The following is a 23,610-nucleotide window of genomic DNA, read 5'->3' as shown; positions in this document are numbered from 1 at the left end:
TTTTGTGAGTTCAGGCTGTGACGTGCATTTGGACCTCAAAGAATTATTACCGCGACACAAGCTTCACCTCTGAAATGAAAGAACACGTGTGTGAAACTGGTTGTCAGTCACCTGCAGCTTTGAGTTTCTGAGGATGTTTGTATAACGATGTAACTTTTGTTTAACCCTGTAAAGCTGAACGTCTGGTAAAATAAAAACAAAACTGCATAACTGTTAACATCAAATGGTTGTTTATTCTTTTATTAAATATACAGTATTTACATGAATAGTAGCCATGAAACAGTCTTCAGTCAGAAGTTGAAAACACTGCAAATAACACGACTTTTCACTGTGTTTCTGTTGTTTTCCTGACATCTTTTTCATGTCCAAACGGATCCACAATAATCATAAAAGCAGGCTTCTGTTTCCTGCCACAGACCGGACGTGCTCAGCCTGCTTATGACGAGAAAAGGAAGCAGTAAAGCCTGAAAACAGCACCGAAACTGGGACAGTTCATGAAGACTCAGCTGTTTTTCTTTCTTTTCTTTAAGCTGATCATCAAAACAAAGTGTTTTCAGTCAAATTCATGATTCCTCTTTTTGACATCTAGTGTTTACGACTTCGAGCGACTCGGCTGACGTGACCACGTGTTTATGACTTAATGGACGTCTGTACTGTCATCCAGGCTACGTTAGCATCTCGCCACTGGGACACTTAACAGTTGCTATTTTAAGACTAGTCTGTTTCTCACAGCCCAGTGAGCAGCTGTTGTCTGAGTCTTTGTTACATTTTTAATGTCAGCGGGACGAAATTTCATCGTCAGCAAACAAAAGTATTTTTCCAGAGTCAGTTTTTCTACCTGCACAGAGAGACACACAAAAGGACACATGCACACCTACTTCTTACATTTACCTGGGTACAATGCTTCAGAGCAGAAGTTCAAAAACACACGATGCAGTTACTATATGGAGGCAAAGCATCTGCACACTCTAGTATATACACAGGCTTTAAAAAACAACGTCCTGAGCGCTGTGGGCTGGATTTGCCTCTCTCCTCTCTCTGACCACCAGGACGCATTATTTCATTTCACCTGGAAGATAAAACATCAAAAAATTGTAAGCAAAGTAAGCTGGACGTGTAAAGGTCTCATCCCTGCTCAGCATCAGTATTTTATCATTGTCACAGGGATGATATCTGCAGGCTGATGAAGCTTCGAGCTCGCAGTCAACAGCAATCTGAAGGCTTACCGTTGGAGCTTTGAAGATGCCGGTTATTCCTACAGAAGTCCAGTTAGTTGGAGTGTGTCTGCCCTGCAGCGAGGACGCCTGAAAGCCTGCAGGTTTAGCGCCGGGCTGCAAAACAAAGGTCATTTAACGTTAGACACAGTCAGAACATTAGTGCAGCTTTCTTTTGTCATCTCGCTTCTCCATCCGCCCTGCAGCTGCTGCAGATTCTCAGATTCCTGTCCAATTCCCCCTCACCACCTCACCTCTGCACTGACGTCTATGTAATCACCAGATCTGCTGTGATTTCACAGCTCAGAGGTGGATGACACTCCGAGAAGGATGTGACATGATTACATCTCTGCTTTTGGGGATAAATAATAATTCCGATTGGAGGGAAATCGAATCTTCATCAGCTGAGATTCAAGACTGAGTCAAATGTAAATACAATAAGTGAACATCTGTCCCGAGTCCTAATCAAGCTCTCGTTCTGTGACAGAGTATTAGTTTGTTTATTTGTTCGTGTCTTTTACCTTCATATTGGACAGTTGTTGTCTCAGTTCTTCCTTCTCCTGCAGTAATTTCTCAACCTGTGGAAAGTACACACGGTGTAAGTCAAACAGTGTTTGTGTCGAATATGAAACTGCAGGATTTGCACTCTTAGAAAAGCAGATAAAACAGGAGTAGATGAACATTTGCATTTGCTTTGTAACGACACAGTGGCTCCCGCTTCCCGTCCACCCAGATCTGATTTACCTTATCATCATGAGCTTTTTGTGCGATCTGCGACTGTTTGGACGTTTTTTCAACAAACTCTGAGTGATTGCGTTGACACTCCTCGAAGTCGGAGATTAAGTGTTTGTTTTTCACTTCCAGCTGACTGGACTTTTCTTGAATTTCAGACACCTGAGAGCAAAACAACACAATTTTATTTTAATCTTGGACAACATATGAGTAGATAGAATTTTGTTTTGCTTTCCCTGCTGCAATTTTGAGTAAAAACATGAAAAATATCAAAATATTTATGACGTTTCGAACGTTTTTAAGCTGTTTTGAGAACTTTGACCCGACACTTTGAAGGCGTCCGAGGCTCATTTTAAAGTGCTGCATCAGCAGAGACACATACTTCACGTCTGCTTTACCCTGGCACTGCCTCACAGGACATCTGTCTCTTTAGCTGCATTTATCAGCAATGATACAATGCAGAGACTTCCTCCCTTGAGAAAGCGGTTTCCCACTCAGATTGTACTCTGGGATGTTCCACAGAATTAACTTCTTCAGGGAGAGTTGAAAAGTTTAAAGGCTGAAAGTCTGACCTGAAAATAAACACGTCCTCTCCCTCAAGTAGTTAATTTACTGAAGCAAACCTCTTTTATGCAGGCATCTCTCTGCCACGTTATATCTCACTATATTTTTTATTATTATTATTAACCTTTATTTAACCAGGAAAAGTCCCATTGAGATTAAAAACCTCTTTTGCAAGGGAGTCCTGGCCAAGAGGCGACAACACGTTGAAATTACAAAGTTACATACATATTATAAATAACAATTACATTTTAAAAACATTTTTCTCTGGCTCTCTCAATCTGGACTTAAAAGCATTTAATGAAATAAGATCTGCTATCTTCCAGTCTTTTTGCATCATGTTCCATGTGAAAGGGGCAGCATAAGTAAAAGCCCTCTTTCCCAGTTCAGTTCTGGCAAATGGAACATTGAGCAATAAAAGATCGCTTGAACGCAGGCTATAAGAAACAGTACTTCTCCGTGTGAGCAGATCGCAAATGTAGGTGGGCATTTGTCCAAGCAGGGCCTTGTAAATAAAGATGCACCAGTGAGCAAACCTCCTGGAGGACAACGAAGGCCATCCCACTCGAGCGTACAGATCACAACAATGGGTCAAGGCCCTACAGTTTGTAATAAACCGTAAAGAGGCATGATATACTGAGTCAATCTTATGAAGACACTGGGCGGAAGCATTCATGTACAGCAGATCACCATAATCTAAAACAGATTAAAATGTGGCATTTACAAGACGCTTTTTTGTCTCAAAAGAAAAGCAAAATTTGTTTCGAAAGAAAAATCCTAATTTTAGTTTGAGTTTTTTCACAAGATTGTCTATGTGAGGTTTAAAGGTCAGAGAATCATCAATTAAAAAGCCAAGATATTTATACGTGTGCACCACTTCTATGAGGTTTCCCTCAAGAGTGGACACCAAGGGGACAGTTTGAGGAAATCTCTTCATGTTTGAAAACAACATTAGCTTTGTCTTTTCAGCATTGAGAACCAATTTCAGCTCCAGAAGTGTGTGCTGAACCACGTCAAAAGCTTTCTGCAAAGATTCTATTGCCTTTTCAAAGTTTGAGCCAAAGGAATAAATAACTGTGTCATCAGCATAAAAATGCATACTAGCATTGGACACATTTTGTCCCAAATCATTTATATACATGATGAACAGCAGAGGTCCTAAAATTGAACCCTGTGGCACCCCAGTGTGAATATTCAAAAGTTCTGAGCACAGATTTTCACATTTAATGCATTGAGTCCTGTCACTCAAATAATTAGTAAACCAGGAGACAACATGTCTAGACAGCCCCAAAGAAAGAAGCCTATGCTTCATAATGGCGTGATCCACAGTGTCGAAAGCTTTTGACAGGTCGATAAAGAGAGAAGCACAGTGCTGTTTTTTATCCAGAGCAACAAGTATGTCATTTATGACTTTTATTCTGACCTTTCAGAATAAAATGAGAACTGAAATCCCGATTGCCTATCACCCCTTCTTTAAAAACAAAAACAGATCTGGTTGATTGTCTGATCTGATGCATCTCTGAGTTGGCAGCAGCTGCACCAAAGAGTGATTTGAAAGTATTAAAAATGGCATTAAAAATGTTAAATTACCATTTTCCCCACATTGTCGAGATAAACCTGGAACTTGTTCTCCACGTCTCTGGACAGGTTCGTGCAGCTGTTTTTGATCTTGTCCATGTGCTCCCGCTGGCTGCTGCAGGTGAGGTGAAAGGTGAGCTGGTGAGGAAACAGTTTGTTAATCCGGTCCAAGAATTCTCTGGTCACCGTCGTGATGCCTTCTAGAGAATTTGCAAAGTCCTCTTTGCACTTGCTGGTGGAGGCAGAAAGAATAAAATAAAACGCTTTAACTTTGCTTATTTTTCAGGTTGTTTCAGTCGCACACGCCACACACACCTACCTGGTGTACAAGGCGTGCTGCTCCCTGAGAAAGGTGTTGTCGCGCCGCAGCTCCACCACCTCGTCGTTGAGGCGCGTTCGGTCTTTGACGGCTGTGTCTAACTCATCCCGCAGATTCTGCACCGTCTGGGTGAAGTTTGAGTTGACGACGTCCAGCTTGGCCTCCTGCTGATCGTAGAGTCTCTTCAGATTACTCAGCTCGCCTGGAGGATTCAGACAGAAACTGTCAGAAAGCGACGATTTCACTCTTATTAAGGCCAACTGCAATAATGCTAATTAAGGCTTAACGCATCATTTATTAATGCTTCAGAGTTATTAGATAACGAGTTTCCAGATGGTTTGCAACATGTTTAACTGTTTGGGCAGATCGAGATCCACCTCCACAGCATCAAGACTCTTTTAACTGTTCAACTTCAGAGTGACGTCTGCAGACACTGTTTGTGTTTCATGTTTGATGAGACGATAAATGCCTGAGAAGAAGAAGATGGCACTGAGGTACATACTGCTCGTGCTGCTTCTAGTGATATGGGGCTGTATCGGAGGGAGGGGGCGCCGTGCTAGGTTCAGTAACCTGTTGCAGTCCTCCTGTGAAGAAAACACACACAAAGACATTTGATTCACGATTATATTTTCTTGCACTGGTGACCAACGGGGAAGTGAACTTACAGACTTTTTCTTCAGATCCTGCTCCGTCTTGTTGGCATCAATCTGCTGCTTCGCCATCTCTTTCTCCAGAGCTGCTCTCTCCTCAGCGCGAGCCTTCAGCTGAGCTTCCAGCTTACTTTTCTCCTTCCTCAGCTCGATGTTGTTGTCACTCAGTTTATTGAAGCCCAGCTCCAGCTCCTGCAGGATAACAGCACTCAGCATCAAAGCCATGCTTCTTACAGCTCTACACATGATGGTAGAACAACTGGGAAATCACGTAAAATACTAAAATAATTAGAATTAAAATATTTACAGTGAAAAAAAACACATTAATGGTTTCTGAACATGACATCACTGAAATCTAAGAAAACCTCTCAGAAAATAATCCTACTAATAAGCTGTTGTATTGTTATTCAAGGTGGGCCGGGACATTCAAATGTCTTTAAAATATTTGAATGCTTCAGTTTAATAAACCAAACTTAGACCAGCTCACTGACCTTGACCCTTTTATCTGCTGCAGTCTTCTCCGGCTGTCCGTAGATGACAAAAAGCACCAAGCTGACGATGATGAGCGACTGGATGAGAGAAGAAAAGAGGAAGACGATCCTCATGTAGTAGCCGCAGCTCTTCGCTTTGGACTTGTTCAGGTGCCTTACCCCTGGGCTCAGTTTGGCCCGAGAGTAGCTGGAGCTGTACATGACTGACTACAGAGAAATTATTTGTCCATAAAGAAAATCCGCAAGTATTCCCCCTGGAAGATGGAAGAAGTCGAGCGTGCAGTGAGGTGATGGTTTCCCGGACTTCTGCTCACCTTTTACAGCTCTGCAGCCCTGCCGACGTGAAGAAGCAGACAGGCACAAGTGGCAGGCAATGATGGACGTAAACAATGACCCTTAGGTGTCCAGAAGGGTCATGTTTATAATTGGTGCTAGAGGCACACTTCCTGCCCATCCCAGCCCAACCTCTCCTGCCTCTTCCCCTCCCGTCCCTAATCAGCCTGTGTCGCAGGACAGCCTCCTGCTGCAAAGCTGCCCAAGTTATCAGAAACTTTCCATGGAACGTTTGAAACAAAAATAAGTTGGTGTGATGGGAATTAGATTTAAAGATCTTCAAGACATAAATACATTTAAAGCTTTTCAACAAAAACTGTAAGAAAACCGTCAGTTCTAACAAAATGTGCTCACGCTGCCTAAAGAAGTCGCCTTTGCAGAGGCTGCATGCTCTCCTGTAGTGGAATCTACGAACTCTATTAAATGACCTTAAATTAGGGTTTAAAATAAGCGAGCAATCACTTCATTGTGCCTCGGTGGTAACGGGTCGGACCCACTTTTGCATTCAGAAGCACCTTAATAATAATTTGTGGCACAGAAACAACAAGGTGCTGCAAACATTTCTCAGGGATTTTGGTCCATATTGGTGCGACAGCATCACAGCGGCATCAGAAGAAGGTGCACTGCAGTCATAGATATGGACCCAGCAACAACACCCAGGCTGGGCTGCAGCGGGATGGGTCGATGATTTGATTTCATGCTATTTGCAGCAAAACTCAACAGACCGGGCAACATTTTTCTAATCTTCTGTGGTCCAGTTTCAATCCTCAGGTTCCTGTTGGCAGGTGAGGCCTCCTGCTGCTGGGGCCCATCTGCCACAGTCGTTCATAGATGCTCTTCTACAAACGTTGGTTGAAGCGCTCTGGTTTCTCTTTGTATTACTGTACAGTCTTGACCTTACAGTATAAAGTAACAGTTGTAATTTGCCACTACATAAATAAAACCTCTTTTTTAACACTAGAGATGGATGTGCAGTAAAATCCCAGCAGATCAACAGTTTCTCAAATACTCCAAGCAGCTCAGCTGCATCAACAACCACGCCACATTCATAAACTACATACATCATATTTTCTCAGATAAATATCCAATCAGTCAGGACTCATGTCCACCAGAAGCACAGACGTTCAGTACTTTAGTAAGACTGCTTATGTTTTTTTTTTACCCATGACTCCATGAGATATAAAAATAATGAAGAAACAACAGGAAATATTCCTATTTAATTATAGCTGCTGCAGACTGATGTATTCCCCTGGTGCTTGATGAACAATATGAACCATTTAAGGAGTAAAAGCAGAAAATGCCAAACAAAATTTTTTTCCAGCATATCCTGTCTTGAACGAGCACGGAAAGGAGTCGTGGTAGTGGAGGAGTGAAGGAGTGAAAACAATAGGGACCTGTCATTCTGTGGGGATGGGGAATAACAAATTCTCCCTGCAGAGCGCAGACACCCTTCACCCCCCGTCCCACCCACGGCATCCACGGCAGAGCCGGTGACGTCAGGCGCAGTCGGGTCAGCCGGGGAAGGGTGTGAAAGGGGAAAGGGCCTCTGAGCCTGAAGCTTTCCTGCTCCCTATTGTCTCCCTGACAACCTGTCCTCAGGTGGAAAAACTTATTTATGAGGCATGTTAAGAGTGACAGAAGACAACGAGTCGGGAAAGAGGTGTTAGATAACGTGAACAAAAGCAGGAAACCAAATGGCTGAAGACCGTGATAAGACACCTTTTAAGATAACAGACTAGACATCTTTGAGGTGACGGGAAAACATATTTTACAGCTAAAGCGGTGATTCTCAACCTGGGGGACAGAGCGCTGCAGCTCAACGAGGGGAAAATATGGAGCGGAACCAAACTGAATATGATAGAGACATGACTGATGCCGTCAGTGCTTCACTAACATTCAAACAGCACGTGAAGCATCAGAACAAGACTGAGAACCTCCACACTGAATTAATCTTCATGCTACAACTGGAGAAGACTTCCTGTTTACAACGGTGTCTGCTGCTCGACTGCTCAATCACCGCCATAAACACGAATATAAAGACATCTGAGCTGCAGTGAAATCACAGTTACAGCTGAAGGATCCCAGCAGAGGCTTTGCTGCCATCTCCTGACAAAAGCTAGACATTAAAAAAATGACATCAAACACACGAACACGACAAGTGTCATTAAACGAACGTTTTTAATCCGCAGAAACAGTTTTACAAACGTCATCTGTACACAACGTGTTTCGAGTGCATCTACGGGCAGTGCAAAGGGCCGTTTTTACAATCATACCCTTTATTTTTTCATTGCTTATGTAACATAACGTAAGTGTGACAGCTAAGAAAGAAAACAAGCCCTTATAAAACAAAGTAGATTAAAACAGACGTACAGGCAGGATCACGTGTCTCTGTGATTCATTACTTCAAATTAAGGTTCATTAGTTTCCCGATCGCCTGCTTCGGAGCAGTGTGGTGTGTTAGAAAGCAACGAGGGATGAATGATGCCTTTACACCGTTTAGCTGCTCTTTTATCTTTTTCTTGGATTCTGGGACTTTTAATCATTCTCACGACACCTGCAGCTAACAGCTGCATGAGTTCTGCAGCTAAGATGAAGAAAAAAAAAATCACTCGTCTATTTTAGTATGGACATACAATGTCTGTGCAGTTGGCAACTTACCAAACCCCTTGGTTATCCTTAGATCTACACCTACATCCCAAATAATACATGAATTACAGCAGCTAAGAGAAAAAATGGTCATAATGTGGAGGAAAAACCGAAACGTGTGCGTGTGGATTTCACAGAGAAGCCAGTGTCCCATTTTAAACTGTTGCCTCAATGTCCTGGGGGTCGTCCCCCTCCAGCAGGCTGTAAGATGCATGACTCTGGAAAGGCCTTTGTAAAGGGTGAGCCAGAAGTTTGGCCATGCAATTGTGCAGCTCAATGGCGGGTCCGCCTAAGGAAACCTCAAAGCGGTAACACATGCCCTTAGAGTCCAGGTTACTGAAAGAGGTGTAGTTGTCCTGGAGAAAAAGCAAATACTCAGTTTAAGAGTATGCAAGAGAATATCAGGTGAGACAGTGTAAAACAGCTTTTTACATACAGAATCAAAAGGCCGGTGCTGGTTTTTAGTGTCAGTACTGCAGTTTTATCATCACTGGGTGTGAACACGAGAGCAGCAAAGGCTTTGAAGGTGAGTCGGGCGTGCAAAAGCTCCACAGCCCAGAGTTTGGCATCGCTGTCTTACAATGTGCAGAAAATATCTTAAAAGATAAGCTTGGAGGCATAGATGGTTCATTTTTTCAAATATATATTTTGGGGGGGTTTTAGCCTTTAATGAGATGGGACAGTGGAGAGAAGACATGAAAGCTGGGAGACGATGCAGGGGACGACATGCAGCGAATTGCCTCAGAGCAGAGCTTTAACGCTCAAACCAGTAACTACAGCGGTGCCCTGGTTCACATTTAACATGCCACAGAGGCTTTTCAAACATGCTGAACACTGACGAGAAACAAGGACGTACTTTATGTTTAGACAAGTAAAGGTTTGGATTTATTCAAAGGTTACAACATGCACTCACTGGACCTTGTTGGTACCGCTTGTCTCAGCTGTCTCAATCCTTTGGGTCACTGATTCAACAAAACGCTGGAAACATTTCTCAGAGTTTTTGGTTCTTCTTGACGTGATAGCATCACGCAGTTGCTGCACAGTCATCGTGGAAATCTCCCGTTCCACCACATCCGAAAGGCCAACGCGCTCTAACGGCAGAGGTCATCTAAGTGCAGTGATCTCATCGTCACATTCAAGAAACCAGCTTGAGATGATTTAAGCTTTATGAGATGGTGCGTCACGCTGCTGGGAGCAGCCATCAGGAGATCGCATCACTGTGGTCAGCAACAATACTCAGGGGTGTCCAACTCCAGGCCTCAAGGTGTCCTGCAGGTTTCAAATGTGTCCTTGATCCAACACAGCTGGTTTAAATATCTTGAAGTTCTCCAGAGGCCTGGCAATGAACTCATCGTTTGATTCAGGCGTGATGTCCCAGGGTGAGATCTAAAACCTGCAGGACACCCTCGAGGCCTGGAGTTGGACACCCCTGCTTTAAACGATTCTCAGCTGGTACTAAAAGGACCAAAGTGTGCCAAGGAAATATTTGCCACACTCCAATCTTCTAATTTTGTTGAACCTGTGCGGAGCGTAGCCTCAGTTTCCTGTTTGTAACTGACAGGAGTGGCAGCCAGGGCGCTCTCCTGCTGTTGTAGCCCGTCTGCTTCAACATTAAGGCACCAAAACACGTCACGTTTAAAGTGACTTAAATCACCTGCTATGCTGACATGTGATTGGCCGATTGGATATTTGCATTAACAAGCAACTGATCGCGTGCACCTAAGAAAGTAACCAATGAGCGTATAGTGTGGTTTGTGTAATACTTGCTAGCTGAAAAATGTGTTGTCAGTAAAGCACTCACGCACTGTGTGCCATTATTGTGTCGTCTTATCCACTGAACTAACTTATTTTAACAGATTTGATCTTGATCACGAGGTATTTTATGTTCCTCTGTTTTCTTATTCCTCATGTTAATAATCATCCACACGTCCCCCCCTTTGGTAGGACAGTAACTGCATCGCTGTGGCACAGCATGAAGCTTGTTTGACTCCTTTAACCACCCGGTCAGTGACAGTCTAAGGCTGCGGTCAGTTTGAGACTGGATACTATTTGATGCGATGGTTTATGGACCGAGACCTCTGATGAATGTTTCCAGCACCTTGTTGAACCTGTGCCATACAGATTTAAGGCACTTCTGAAGGTAAAAGGGCGTCAAACCTGGTACATGGAGCTGCTGCACACAGTTTGAACCAATAACCCTCCATCACCAGCTTCTGCACTCACCCTCCAGCTGGTCTCATCCCCCTGCTCTTCCACCCCGTTGTGCAAATAGACCACGTCGAAGAAAAAATATGGCGACTGCAGCATTTTCTGTGACAGGACAGAGAAACACAAAGTGCACAGTCAGGAACAGGTCCCACGTGTAAAAACTAAAATACAGACACAAAGAGAGACTGTGCTGTACTTACACTAACAGCCTCAGATGGGTTGAACTGCAGCTGCCCAGCATGACGGCTGTAGATAAGCACAGTCCGCACCACATACGGAGGCGGGATAGTCTGAATATTCTCCATCAACGGCAGCTCGATTTTCTGATGTCTGCAAAGGCAAAAAATGAGCAAACAGTTGAAACACTTATGTGTTTAGAAGCTAAAAAAATCGCATTTTTAATCAAATTTACAGCAGATCTGTTACTTACATGACATTAAGGAGATCTTCCAGGTCTATAAAAGGGGAGTTAAGGGTCAAAACCAAACATCTAGAAGTTACTAGCATTTTTTTGTCAGTTTCAGTTTAAGGATACTGAAGGACTCGCACACGTTGGTTTCCAGGTCATACAAGCAGCTACACAGCTCCCTGGGATCAGAGGTAAAGCCTGACAGCTGAGATATGTCCACAGATGGATTAAATGACGTTACATTAGGGAAGTGCATTCAACCGCCATAGACAACAACAACAAAAAGGAACTACATGATCATGCCCAAACAAACGGCTAAGAGTGTGTTGAGTCTTCTACATTTTTTAGAAGTCACACATAAGAAAAAGCATCCTAACAGCTCTCGTACTCACCCACAGGGCGTCATCGTTGACGACCACCAGAGCAAACTCGTGCCGTTTGTCAATCTTGTGTTTTGTTCTGACAAACATCTCAATCATCTTCTGGGATATGTTCAGAGCATTCGTTTTAGACCTAGGTTGAAAAACAGTCAAATTAGGCGGTGAAACTTTGACGACACACAATGAAGTTTAACATGCAGCCGCCTACCCGTTAAAGGACTCCAGCTTTGGCAAAGACATCTCTTCAGAAAGATCTAAGCAGATAATCTGTCATAAAAGAGAAGAACTGACAGTGAAAATGACTTTTTTTTTTCTTGTGACTCTTCAAAAATCAGAAATGCTAAGTGGACCCACCACTTTCTCTGGGCAGTTTACACGGGGCACTCTGAGCTGATACTCTGCCGGTGAAGGGACGGACGTGGTGAGTGTGGGGTGCTGCTGTGTGGACTTTGGCCAGTCTTTGGTTGACACGGCCGTAGTGGACAGTGGTACCGCAGCACTGGCCGCAGCAGTCGCACCTGTGACGGCAGTAGGAGCCACAGCCTGAGCCGTAGACACTGAGATGGTTGCGGTGGTGGAACTTGGAGGGCTGTCGCTGGTCGAGGCCTCACCTTCTCCCTCCACACGACTTCCCACGGCAGGCTGAGATATGCTGGGGTTCCCGTTGCCTCCGAGGCTGCCAGTGCTGCTGCGTCGGTCCTCAGCACCCTCTGGGTTGGAGCGCGTTCGAGGTCGGAGCTCTACAAGACGCTCCTCTCCATCTGCCTGGCCGGGCTCTGGTGTGTCCATTGATAAAGGAGGAAGCTACAGAAGTGGAGGTGGTGAGGTGAAGTTAGTTATTCTGGCTCTCAAAGATTTCTAGCATTTAACAGGTGATGGACTCACTTGACATTAAAAGGCTGGTATAATATTTGTAACTTTGCTTGCTGTCCATCCTTCACAAAGACCAACAAGTGCAAATCCACCTAAAATCCTAAACACGGGCTTCTCATAAACGACACCGCTTGTCCCTATCTTACAGAGGGCACATTTACACCAGACCACCACACAACCATTCTCATCAACTTTAAAATCATATTTCTACTTTCAGTACAAACTCAGTCCAGTGTAAAGTTCATTTTACACACAAGGACTGCTTCTCCACGTGTTAGCTCGAGTGTTATGTGTAGATAAACGCAGTGGTGTATATTTACAGGAAATATTATTAATTGGCAAAAGCTTGAGTCAATGCGACCAGAAAACCTGACAAAGTGCTAAAAACCACAGCAGACAGAGCAGCTGATGCTCCACGGCTGTAGCAACATTAGCCGTTAGCATTAGTTAGCTTTAACTAAAACAAATACGTCAAATCAGTCACTCTGTGAACTGAAGTATAACTTTTACATTTGGAAGAAGAAGAACAGACACTTACTTAATTATTACGACAGGTCTTGTATTTATATACGGTAACAACTCATTGAGGACTGAGAAATATTCCAACAGCGAGCTAACATTTGTTTTGAACGGAAATGATATAACCAGAAACTGGAACGGGTACAATGGAATTGTGGGTAATGAAGTTTATGGATTGTGGTGCTCAAAAACAGTTTTGCTGACCTAATAATATAGTTTTTACTGCAGTAGCAGTAGTAGTAGTATCATAAAAAGCTTTGTTTGAGTCCACAGATACTGTCATGCATAAGTAATCGATTGATTTATTGATGTATTGAATTTATTCTACCAAAGTGAGTCTTTTACTATATTTTTTGCCAACACCGGTCTGCAGATTGTATCCAAAAAATAAACAGGTAGCATTTTCCTGCGTATATATCACATTTTAACCAGATAGGATAATTCACACCCCCTTTGGTCATAATCAGACATAGAAGCACACTACGGACAAAACAGGAAAGGACTCAGAGTGAAAGGGAATGGGTGGGGATGACTTTTCCACTTACTTCATCCATCACACAAAACAGTGTTAGGCAGACATGGAGAGAGCAGACTTATTACAGAGACTGACTGACTCTTGGAAAATATAATTACACAAAATAGTAGGACGGAAGAAAACAGACCCTCATTTTGTCAATTTTTTTTTTTTTTTTTACACACATGGTAAACTGAGTCACTTCTGCAGTCACACAGATCAGCGAGCATGGAGGTAAGTTATGATGAAATGTTTGAGGGATTGTTTTGAAGGTTTAGTGAGATTGGGAGCAACATAAATCCAGTTGAGCTTATGATATGTGACACAGTATATGAGTTTGTAATGCAGTTCAAAGCTGTCACTGGTAAATGCCTAATGCAGATGTCGCATGTTGCTCCAATATTCCCCATAAGAGAAGAACTGTTGTTTGCAGAACTGCTGCAGCCTCATAATAGAGACTTTTAAATGATTTAATCTGCCCCATCGATAAGGCAGGGTAAGACTTTTTACTGTTTGAAAACATGCACTTTGCACATAAGTAATAAAATCCACAAATCTGAAATCAGAGAGTTGGTCTGACAGCATGCGTAAAGTCTTTATTCCCCCTTTTCATGCCTAAATGACTTTTCTCTGACACTGACTGGGAATAGTTTGGTAATGAGGATAAGGAATTTCAAGTATGTTGCCAACTCTGGCCTGCACCATATATACGTGTGTTATTAAAAAGATGTATGTGTTTAATTGTTTAAAAAGTACATTTTCATTCTACATCTGACTGTAGTTAATTCCATAATTAAAGAGTAACATTTTGTTCTGATTCAACATTTTGTGTCTGAGAGATTTGTTCAGCGTTCTTCATGAAAACAATAGATGGTTCGGTCCACAAATATTTGCTTGGCAGGAAGTTGGATGTCAGGATGTTTTAGTTTCCTCCTTTTCCGTTGCTCAGAACAATAGCTGCCAAACATGTTTGGCTCAATAGCGTAACAGATTTTTAATGCTGATACATTATATAATTAAATTATTTTGCTGTACTCACTGAAAGGTGCTTGTTCACAGGACGGAAGAAGGCTGCATACATCGGGTGTGATGTGTGTTATTATTGGTGCACGCAGACGTGACAGATTGCAGAAATATAAAAAAAAAAATACAGCAAAAAACTAAATGAATGGGTCCTCCAAGTTATTTTTTCTTTCAGTCCAAACACGACTCCATGTTTCTGTAGGATTTCAGGCGAGGCAGATGTGACAGTCTGGATGCAGGGTCAAGGTGTGACAAGGAGGCGATGAGCCCGAGTGACTATATCTCCCTCTACCACGAGGGCTGTGACCCTGCAGTCATCCTCGAGCCTACACCAGCAGAGCTGGCTCAGTGTGAGGCTGAAGTGGGCACGCTGCTCAACATCATTGCTGAACTGAACAAGAAGATGGGGTCACTAAAAGCTCCAAGGTAAGCGAGGCGCCCGGCGCGACGGCTGGATTTACTGCAGCATCACCTTTGGCTCCACTTTGACTTGAATACTAATGCCATCCTTACAAGACACCTGAAATCTGTGGATTTGTATTCATCCTTGTGGGCAATACCACACATATTTTCACATTAATAGGGAGTTTGATATTCAACCTATAGCTCGTGTAAACGCACTACTCTTGCAGTGAACCAGATGACACGAGACCGCCGGCTCCATCCAGGCCTCTGGTTCCAGATCTTCTGTCTCACCGGCTCGTTAGAAGCAGCCCAGAAAGAAACAGCCCAACATCTAAACCTCCACTGAATGACCAAGGTTGGCGTTACCATAGCATCACTCGTTCATCAGCAGAGCTTATCAGTTTGGATGCCATGCACTTTCATCCAATCCAGAAGCTTCCACCGATTAATATTTTATGTTTATGTCCTTTATTGCATATTTTATGTTTGTTTGAGCATCATATACTGCATATATCCCTGCACCTTTGCTTTCTATCCACTAGGAGGCAGTGGTGTTGTCTGGAGCAAACTGCAGGAGGTTTTATCATCAGTGGAGGACTCCATCAGCTTCAGAAGGACCTGGGCGGCCCCCATCACAGCTTCTGACCAGGAAAAGCACAGAGAGCATCTGAGAGCAGCTCAAGAGAACTGGGTTAAAGCCAGCCAGGTATAAGTTAAAAACAAATAAGAATAATCACAATTAAAACATCTATTAAGTAATTTAAAGCTGCAAAGCCCAAGAAAAAGAGCTTCAGGTCCATATACTGGCTCTTCTTCTTTCATAAAAAAAGAAAATTCAGCAAGGATCAGTTTATGAGAAAAAAATGTCATTGTTCAGACTGTCTTTAGACTCCCATCAGTCCCTTTCATGATCCTGCTTCATTTCCAACAGATATTGGAAGAGATGGAAAGAGAGTTTGGGATTTCGTGCTGGTCGAGCTTCCCAAGAGACCAGTACCAGGAAGACATGCTGGATGGGGACAAACAGGAGTCTGCTCTCAGAAGCCCCCCACAGAGCAGCATCAGCCAGGTGGAAGAGGAGAAGAACAAGGTGGGAGAAGATGTCTCGTACTTTATTAGCCAGAATGAATCTCATTCAGTGGACAAAGATCCAATAAACACTACAAGAGACTGACAAGAATCAGTGCAGCTGCCTTTCTCCTGTGTTTCAGCTGGTTGGTCTCCATAAAGCCTGGAGGTCTGGCGGCCACATTCCTTCCTACCGGCCCACTGCTGGGGCCCTAAGTCCAGACTGGGCCTCGCCCCCCTATCCCGGTTCACCTTTACTCCACAGGAGAGCCAACAGAGCTGTGACGCCTCTGACTGTGGGTGGGGATGGATCTCCACTGGGATCAGTTAACTCGGGCAGTCTCTGTCCCAGCCCCCTTAGCCTGGAGTCTGAGACAGAGCGGCTCAACAGGTGGGAGTGATTAGCAGCTTAGAAGGTTTAGGAGTTATAAATAAAAATAAAAACTCGACTACCACATTGTTGACACACGCTGTCCCTGTATTTACATGTATGTAAAGAAAGACACAGATACAGTTTCACTTACTAGACTTATGACTACATGTTCTTATAACCTCCCACAGCTCATTTAAAGATTCAGGTAGATATCTGTAACACTGGTTCTTATCACCTTTCTGCTTTAACAGAGTACTCAAAGCATTTTATACAACAGGCCACATTCACCAGTGCTTTCTATTTAACATTCACACTCCGACTTGGGATTAGTTTTTTATGCCCAAGGATAATTAGCATACAGGCTGGAGGAGCCAGGGATCGAACCACCAACCTTGCCATTAGTAGATGACCTGCTCTGCCTCCTGAAGACCGCCTCAAAGTGCTTATAAGGGTCAAATCTCAAATCTCACTGGTCTGATTGATGATGTAATTGCTGAAGTTTAACTCAACCAATCAAGTAAAGCAGCTTCTTCATGTGTTATTTTGATCATTAAAGCCATTTCACTCTTAACCCCAACCAATCACAGCAGATGGCCCCGCCCCTCCCTGAGCCTGGTTCTGCTGGAGGTTTCTTCCTGTTAAAAGGGAGTTTTTCCTTCCCACTGTCGCCAAAGTGCTGCTCATAGGGGGTCATATGATTGTTGGGTTTTTCTCTCTGAAGCGCCTTGAGGCGACTTTTGTTGTGATTTGGCGCTATATAAATAAAATTGAATTGAATTGAATTAATCCCCTCATCCTCACTCACTTTACCGCAGATGCATCGAGAGGCTGAAGGCCAGAAACGAACGTCTCACTGCAGCTCTGGAGCGAAGGAAAGGAGAGTCGGAGCAGATCAATCTCACGCTGAACAGGCTTGAGTCCGACTGCTCGGTCCTGCAGATGGCTCTCAGATACTGGTACCAATAAATATTTCTGTCTGTGTCAACGCTGGACGAGTTCGTTATCACCTGTCAGAAACCATCAGCACGCACAGGTCGGTTTAACAGTATTAGCAAGGTCACGTTTTGTGTTTTGCGACTGACAGTGAGGAGTGTGAAGAGGCCTACGGCGAGCTGCTGTCGCTTTATGACGCCAGGAAGCAGCAAAGCAGTCCTCAGCAGAGTGTCTCAGCAGGTGATGGAATACCGAGTTTTAATACTGCTCGCACCAAAGAGCACTCAGACACTCACATGTACAATATACGGCTTTCAAGCATTAGACACAGTTGTGTTCTCTCTTTTTCCCATCATCAGAGCCGGTCGGTGACATTCGGGACCCAGACAGTCCATTAGCTCAGCTGAGGAAAATGGGCACTGAAGAGCTGTCCACCTCCTTCTCGACAGCAGGGGTCACAGAGGAGACGGAAACAGCGAGTCACACCGGGCAGAGGTGATGTTTTAAAACGCTTACACACAACAAAGCTAACGAAAGAGTTCGAGATCACCGTGTAGGAACTTCAAATATGCAAATTTCTTGGGCTGCGCTTTTGTCAGCTTGTTCACTGCAAGTAACCCCACAGGACGCCCGAGCCCGAGGATCGGGAGGCGGCTCTCCGGCAGCAAATTGAGCGCCTGAAGAGGGACCGGGCAGCCATTTGCCTCCCTAAGCCAGGTCCAGGAGCAGAGGCCAAACTGAGCCCACCTGGACAAAGAGGGGGTCACATGACTAAAGACAAGCCTGATAACAAGAAGGAGAAGGCTTCCCTGTTTTATGAACTGATCTCAGTCAGGGTATGACGTACATTACAATCACACCATGGCCAGGAAAAAAAAATAAAAGCATGCAAAACTATGGATGCAAAGAGATTATGAGTGAAACAGATTTATTCTATGAAAGGAGTAAAATATTTGCACAATTTCCTAAAACACTGTTTGCATAGTACTCTAAATACATATACAGGATATAGTGGATGAGACGCCATGAATATACAGATTATAATAAATTCATAATAACTCAAACAAAAGTGCAAACCAGCTAAACGAGACAGAGTTTCATGAATTTACATGCAAACAAAAAAGAAAAATCAGGGGACACAACATCAGGATATTCTAAAGAAATCTTCATGCATTGACAATCTGAGGTAATATTTATCAAATCAATAGAGGAACCAAAGCTGGGCTTTGGTGCCTCTATCCAATCATGTAGCTGCCACTCTTTAAATAACCGCTTTTGTTCAGGAGGAGATGTCAGATCTGCGAGCTTTAATCCGCCTCAAGGAGAAAGAGCTGAGGTGTCTGGAGTGGAGTTTAATGGGCCAGAAGGCTCAGGGAGCAGCTGGGGTCTTCATCCCAGAAAGTCTCCAAGAGGAGGTGGAGGATCGTAGGACTGAACAACAGGTAGGATACACTCCTGCAGCAGCAATCCAGACGGGGTTTTTATCCTTTCTTTTTTTCAAATTGGAAAATAATACAAAGTCAAGGTGAAACGAGCAAGAGGGAGCAGGACGCTGGTCTACTGTGACAGACCCGATTCAAATATGGGTGCCCCACGTGGGAAATCACACATCTACAAAAGCAGAATCCCTCCAGGCCAGGAAGGATATTTTGGTTCCACAAGGTCTTCTGCTGAGCTGTCCTGTCACTGCAGCACAGATTCATGCCGCGCATCTCTGTCATTGTCAAATGACAAAGAGTGGAACAGCTCCTTTAGCTTTCCTTCCCCCCGTGATGTTAATTTGCACTGGCTCTTTGCCTCCAGATTACAAATGTGAATAGCTTTCAAACTTCCTGTGCTGCACGCTGCCTGGTTTCTGCAGACTGTGTCCTGTTTGGCTACTTCACCTAAAATCTCAGTCAGCGCCCAGGCCGTGTAATAAATGCTGCGTGTACATGCAGGCGTCTGAACCAGCTGATTTTGCTCAGCTGGAGAAATTAGACCCAAGTATTATGTTCCTGATACGGTCAATGATAAAAACAAATGATGTTAGAATCAGAATACGTTTGAGGAAATTATGTGGTCACATCGCTCTGAGACAGTAAGAGCAGTAACTGATCACAGGCAGGGATGGTTCCTCTGTCTCTCACTGAGCGTGCTCCTGTCACTGGCCAACACGTCATGTAGTGGGTGGGAGGTATCGTCCAGCGTCGTCCTTGTCCTGGACAACGTCCACCTCTCTGACACCCCTTTGAGAGTCCAGCTCCATCCCCACAACACTACTGGCCTCGCAGATCACTTTATTCGGTCTGTTGGACACTGAACTGTAAGAAATACTGGCGACCACCAGCCCCAGCCTCATAGTAGCTCGTATGGTATGAATTAGAAAATCTCAATTAATTACATTCACAAGGTTTGGAGAAAACTTGACCTCTGACCTTGACCTTGAGGTCAATATTGGGATATCAAATCCACCTCATTTTCAAGCTATCATACTCACAAACTTCGGTGTCCACGGCCAACAGTGTCCCATCAGCCTTAAAGTGTAAAAGCACTTCAGAGCTAAAAACACGAGACATTGCATGATGACAGCCTGGAGCCACAGCTTTAGATTAAAGTGCACATACGCCAGAGGAGAAGTGAAGACACCTTTGGGACTTTGGGCGGTATCTTAACTGAACGTTGTGTTTCAGAGGCTCTGTGAGAACGCAGCGAAGCTCGGTTGTGAAGGGGACATCGCTGGTTATAGGACAAGACCCATCCTGAAAGAGCTGCAGGCGGTCCTGCAGAGGTGAGGGTTGGATTCTGTCTTTTCCATACCTGTCGGTGTCATATGGCCTCTATATAGAAGCACTTTAGCTCTTGACAACTTCTAGTTTCGTGTTTTAACAATAAAATCTGATAATAATTATGATAGTAATTATCTGGATGTTGAATATGTGGACGTACTTGAATATAATCAGGTTTGAAAATGTGTCAGACATCTCTTGGCCGCTTTGAACTGTTGCTTAGGAACGCTGCAGACTTTGCACATAAAGAATTTCTAGCTGTTTCTCTCCACGATGTGCTTCAGAGAGCACCTTTTCTCTTCTGACCTAGAGTGCTGAATACTTTTAAATAAAGCACTCCTGTTAACACAATGCGTCACAGCGGCCCTAAGGCCAAGGACGCATGTTAAATATGAGTCTGTGAGTAAACATCTTTTGTGCTTGCAGCAAAATGAATAACCTCACAGCATGTTTACCCACTGACCTCACTATTTCTTTTTCCAGGGAGCAAGCCTTGAAGAAGCGGCTGGCTTTGGTCCATGAGTCACTGAACGCAGCCGTCTCAGACAGTTCCTCCCACAGGAGGGACAATGCGGAGCAGATAGCTCGCCTCACACAAGCTCACAGGTGAATGGAAAAAGAAAGCTGCTGAATATACTTCTTTGGTGTCTGTTCATCAGGCCCTTTGTGCTCAGCTTGAGTCAAAGTTAAAAAGTCATGTGGATCTTTTCGTCGCAGCAAAGCCTTGAGTTCATACCGTCAGATACGGAGGAAGTATCGGGAGCAGGTGTGGCGGCTGGAGCAGAAATTGGCGGCCTCGATGGAGAGTCGACACGGCCAGGGCGGAGCTGCAAAAGCTGCAGAGGAAGCCTTGGAGTGGAGGAGGGAAGAGACTGTTTTATAAGACATCAAGTCTTCGCTGAAAGCCATCTCGACATCCGTATCTTAATCACATCAGCTACATGTGTAAATATGACGAGTATAGCTTTCTGCTTTTATCTAGTTTATATTACATGCTTAGATTTTTAGCCTTTTTCTGGGCCTGTAAAGAATATCTATTTATCTAGCAATCATTAATGACATCCAGCACTTTCTTTGGCTCTTGGGGGGTAAAAAATAAAACATAACACTGTGATTTCTACCTGAACGGTTGTGTAAGATTTATCAATAAACTGAATTGGACTCTAAAGCTTGGCGTCTCTAAAAGGATCCACATCAGACAAACAGCTGGGACTCAAAGACTGAGCCCACTAAAGGCCTCGGGACTGACCTCAACAGTGCACGCGTCCATTTTCCTGCAAACACCAACTGCACGAAGCTGCTGCCAGGCATCCTTCCTTTTGTGACAGCGGGGTTAGTAGTCGACATAGTAGCGTAACTACTCGTTTTCTAAGCCTCGCCTCACTCTCGTATGTCTAAACTTACCTTGTGTATAGTTATCGTGTCTGGAAATATCTGCCTTGTACATTTATGCTGTAATCCCGTTATACTGAGGAACATTTTATGCAAGGTTAAACATAAGGTTTCCATAATGCAGTCTGCACCCTGAAAAGTACCCATGTTGTTTGTTTTTCTGCTAAATCACCAGGAAATGACACAGTCTTTAAATTTACTTACAGTATAATTATTTCTTTATATCCTGTAAAAACCTTATTTGTTACCTCTTTATTCTAGTGTACCTATTTATTTGTTGGTAATGTGCATACTTCCAGATGCACTGGGCTTTTTTAAATTATTATTTCTAAATTCAGTGGATTGACCCTTTAAGACCCGGCTTATTGAGCTTCTCACCTTCTTTGTCACCCACTCGTTCATATTTCAGTCGCTCTGCCTTTACTCTTTATTTCCTCCCCCTCCATCTTCCCTGCTCTCATCTCTCACCCCTCGCCCTGACCTGCCCGAGCCGGTTAGCTGCAGCTGTGACTGCCGGTCAGGAGGTTAAGGCAAAGGTTGAGTGTCACACCCACAGGGTCACAGCGATGCCTGCCTGTTGTGTTAGGCTGTGAATGGAGAGTTCACAGTGCCAGACGAGGTGGCGAGCCCCTGACGCTCCGACTCCTGCCTGAGCTCGCCCTTTCCCGAGCAGAGGTCACCGGAGAGGGCCCGTCCTCCCGCTCCCCCACGCCTCCAGGTCACCATCGCCATTGTTGTAATAGCTGCCATTAGAGCAGATGATGCAATTATCTTTCCATTTTGTGTTGCCGCTCTCTAAGATCTGCGTTAAGCTTCTGAGTTCATCAAAGGTTTTTTCGATGACACGATTGTTGTAACCTCTGTGTGACTCTTGTGTCAAAGGCAACGCAATAAAGCAAAATGTCTCTTGGAAAGAAATGGATTTTTGTTCTTTTGTTTATCCTCGAGGGGTGAAAAAGTGTTCAGATGTTTTATTTCGGTACCTAAAAGCACTCTATTAAAAGTCGTCTTTCAATTATCAAAATAAAAGTAGTGACAGTTTATTCATTTTAAACAGCGTATTATTTTTCAGATATCTCGCCACCATGGAAAACTGGAGTAAAATGTATATTTTCATTTAAAATATACTAACATAGTGTAAGTGCAGTAATCATTAAATATACTTTGATACATTATTACTGCCTGTTTTGAGAAATGCACACACAAAGTTCCAGATCGAGTAGATACAACAAAAAATGTCTGATTTCAATAAATGCATATATATTTGCTGTTGTCCGGCTCCCTGCTAATATTCCATGTTTGTTATTTAAAGATGTGTGTAGTACGTTAGCCCACATGAAATGTTTTTGTTCTTTAAACACAACTGGAGCCGACCATTTGAAACATTTTTAATAAAATAATAAAAAAGACTGACTTGTTTCCGACTCATTAACAGTCCACAAACATACAGATATATAATGACTACAGCTGTCTCTTCTGGCCGTTTTTGTGTGCATGTAAAATCCTTAATTCAACTGAATTCATTTGCAACATAATTACAAAAATAAAATAGTTCAATGTAATGTTAAACGCCTGTGATCTAATGTAGTTTTCCACCATTAAAAAGTGAGAAAGTGAGAAAGGTCTAATCTAATCTAGCTGATACGTGTGCGCTGAAGCATGCGCTGAAATACAGTTTTGCAACAGTGCACTCCCAAAGGATGTGAGATTGGAAAGTCAAACAAAGAGCATGAGAACCGAGCGATTAGCCCCAACAGTCTCATCTGTTAACATTTAGGCTCCATATTTCTGGACACACTTCTACCCCCACGTGTAGCAGCCTCCACTCGAGCCTTTGGACAGCAGCGTTTCTTTTAGTGCCTGGGAAAAATACCCAAAGCATTATTAGACAAAGACAGCGGCTGTCAATCAGTGTGGGGGTGGACACAATCACACATGCACATACGGAGATGGGGGTGGAGGGGTGGGGGTCCTGACCCATGGGTTTCAGGTCAAGTCATTTACTCTCTGCATCCGTTCCTGCATTTTAATAATTTGTCCCTTCGTACGCTGTATAAAGACATCACAGTCTGCACCTTCAGGCCTGTACCTCTTCTTTCTCAAAGCCATTAGCTCACCTACCACAACCACTCCATCTCCTGCTCTCTTTACGCCTCTCTTCTCTGCTTGGTGCCATAGGGCACTGCCTCGCTGACCTGACATGTCACTCCTGAGCTCTCTG

At 43.7% G+C, this 23,610-nt stretch overlaps 3 protein-coding genes across 3 annotated transcripts; 1 reads left to right on the top strand and 2 right to left on the bottom strand.

Moving 5' to 3' along the window:
• Positions 1-211: 211 nt before the first annotated feature.
• plvapb (plasmalemma vesicle associated protein b) lies at positions 212-5,993 on the bottom strand. Its single transcript, XM_085436870.1, has 9 exons — positions 5,546-5,993; positions 5,070-5,246; positions 4,907-4,988; positions 4,405-4,606; positions 4,098-4,317; positions 1,959-2,108; positions 1,736-1,792; positions 1,227-1,331; positions 212-1,069 (listed from the first exon to the last, which is right to left on the bottom strand). The coding sequence occupies exons 1-9, from the start codon at positions 5,744-5,746 to the stop codon at positions 1,061-1,063; spliced, it is 1,203 nt and encodes a 400-aa protein (XP_085292996.1). The 5' UTR covers positions 5,747-5,993; the 3' UTR covers positions 212-1,060.
• Positions 5,994-8,037: 2,044 nt separating this feature from the next.
• babam1 (BRISC and BRCA1 A complex member 1) lies at positions 8,038-13,022 on the bottom strand. Its single transcript, XM_085437237.1, has 9 exons — positions 12,933-13,022; positions 11,876-12,325; positions 11,730-11,788; positions 11,534-11,654; positions 11,268-11,346; positions 11,163-11,187; positions 10,933-11,062; positions 10,748-10,834; positions 8,038-8,880 (listed from the first exon to the last, which is right to left on the bottom strand). The coding sequence occupies exons 2-9, from the start codon at positions 12,308-12,310 to the stop codon at positions 8,680-8,682; spliced, it is 1,137 nt and encodes a 378-aa protein (XP_085293363.1). The 5' UTR covers positions 12,311-12,325; positions 12,933-13,022; the 3' UTR covers positions 8,038-8,679.
• Positions 13,023-13,454: 432 nt separating this feature from the next.
• ushbp1 (Usher syndrome 1C binding protein 1) lies at positions 13,455-22,757 on the top strand. Its single transcript, XM_085437083.1, has 14 exons — positions 13,455-13,661; positions 14,653-14,876; positions 15,083-15,210; positions 15,398-15,561; positions 15,787-15,945; positions 16,067-16,314; positions 17,112-17,252; positions 17,381-17,469; positions 17,589-17,724; positions 17,855-18,065; positions 18,513-18,671; positions 19,902-19,999; positions 20,481-20,603; positions 20,715-22,757. Exons 1-14 carry the CDS (start codon positions 13,656-13,658, stop codon positions 20,878-20,880), a joined length of 2,052 nt encoding a protein of 683 aa, XP_085293209.1. The 5' UTR covers positions 13,455-13,655; the 3' UTR covers positions 20,881-22,757.
• Positions 22,758-23,610: the final 853 nt, after the last annotated feature.

This window comes from Copadichromis virginalis, linkage group LG17 (assembly GCF_057382275.1).
Source record: "Copadichromis virginalis isolate Kocher_CV1m ecotype Utaka linkage group LG17, C_Virginalis_male_GT1.1, whole genome shotgun sequence".
Lineage (NCBI taxonomy): Eukaryota > Metazoa > Chordata > Actinopteri > Cichliformes > Cichlidae > Copadichromis > Copadichromis virginalis.
This window is presented reverse-complemented; position numbering and strand designations above follow the sequence as displayed.

Excerpts from the sequence above, each read along its gene's own strand:
- plvapb (XM_085436870.1), bottom strand. The coding sequence starts at position 5,746 with ATGTACAGCTCCAGCTACTCTCGGGCCAAACTGAGCCCAGGGGTAAGG. Across the intron at positions 4,318-4,404 it reads CAGCACGCCTTGTACACCAG|CAAGTGCAAAGAGGACTTTG; the intron begins GTAGGTGTGTGT and ends TGCCTCCACCAG. Across the intron at positions 1,793-1,958 it reads AAAAAGCTCATGATGATAAG|GTTGAGAAATTACTGCAGGA; the intron begins GTAAATCAGATC and ends TACTTTCCACAG.
- babam1 (XM_085437237.1), bottom strand. The coding sequence starts at position 12,310 with ATGGACACACCAGAGCCCGGCCAGGCAGATGGAGAGGAGCGTCTTGTA. Across the intron at positions 11,655-11,729 it reads AAGCTGGAGTCCTTTAACGG|GTCTAAAACGAATGCTCTGA; the intron begins GTAGGCGGCTGC and ends TTTTCAACCTAG. Across the intron at positions 10,835-10,932 it reads ACCCATCTGAGGCTGTTAGT|AAAATGCTGCAGTCGCCATA; the intron begins GTAAGTACAGCA and ends GTCCTGTCACAG.
- ushbp1 (XM_085437083.1), top strand. Across the intron at positions 15,562-15,786 it reads ACTGGGTTAAAGCCAGCCAG|ATATTGGAAGAGATGGAAAG; the intron begins GTATAAGTTAAA and ends CATTTCCAACAG. Across the intron at positions 20,000-20,480 it reads CTGCAGGCGGTCCTGCAGAG|GGAGCAAGCCTTGAAGAAGC; the intron begins GTGAGGGTTGGA and ends TTCTTTTTCCAG.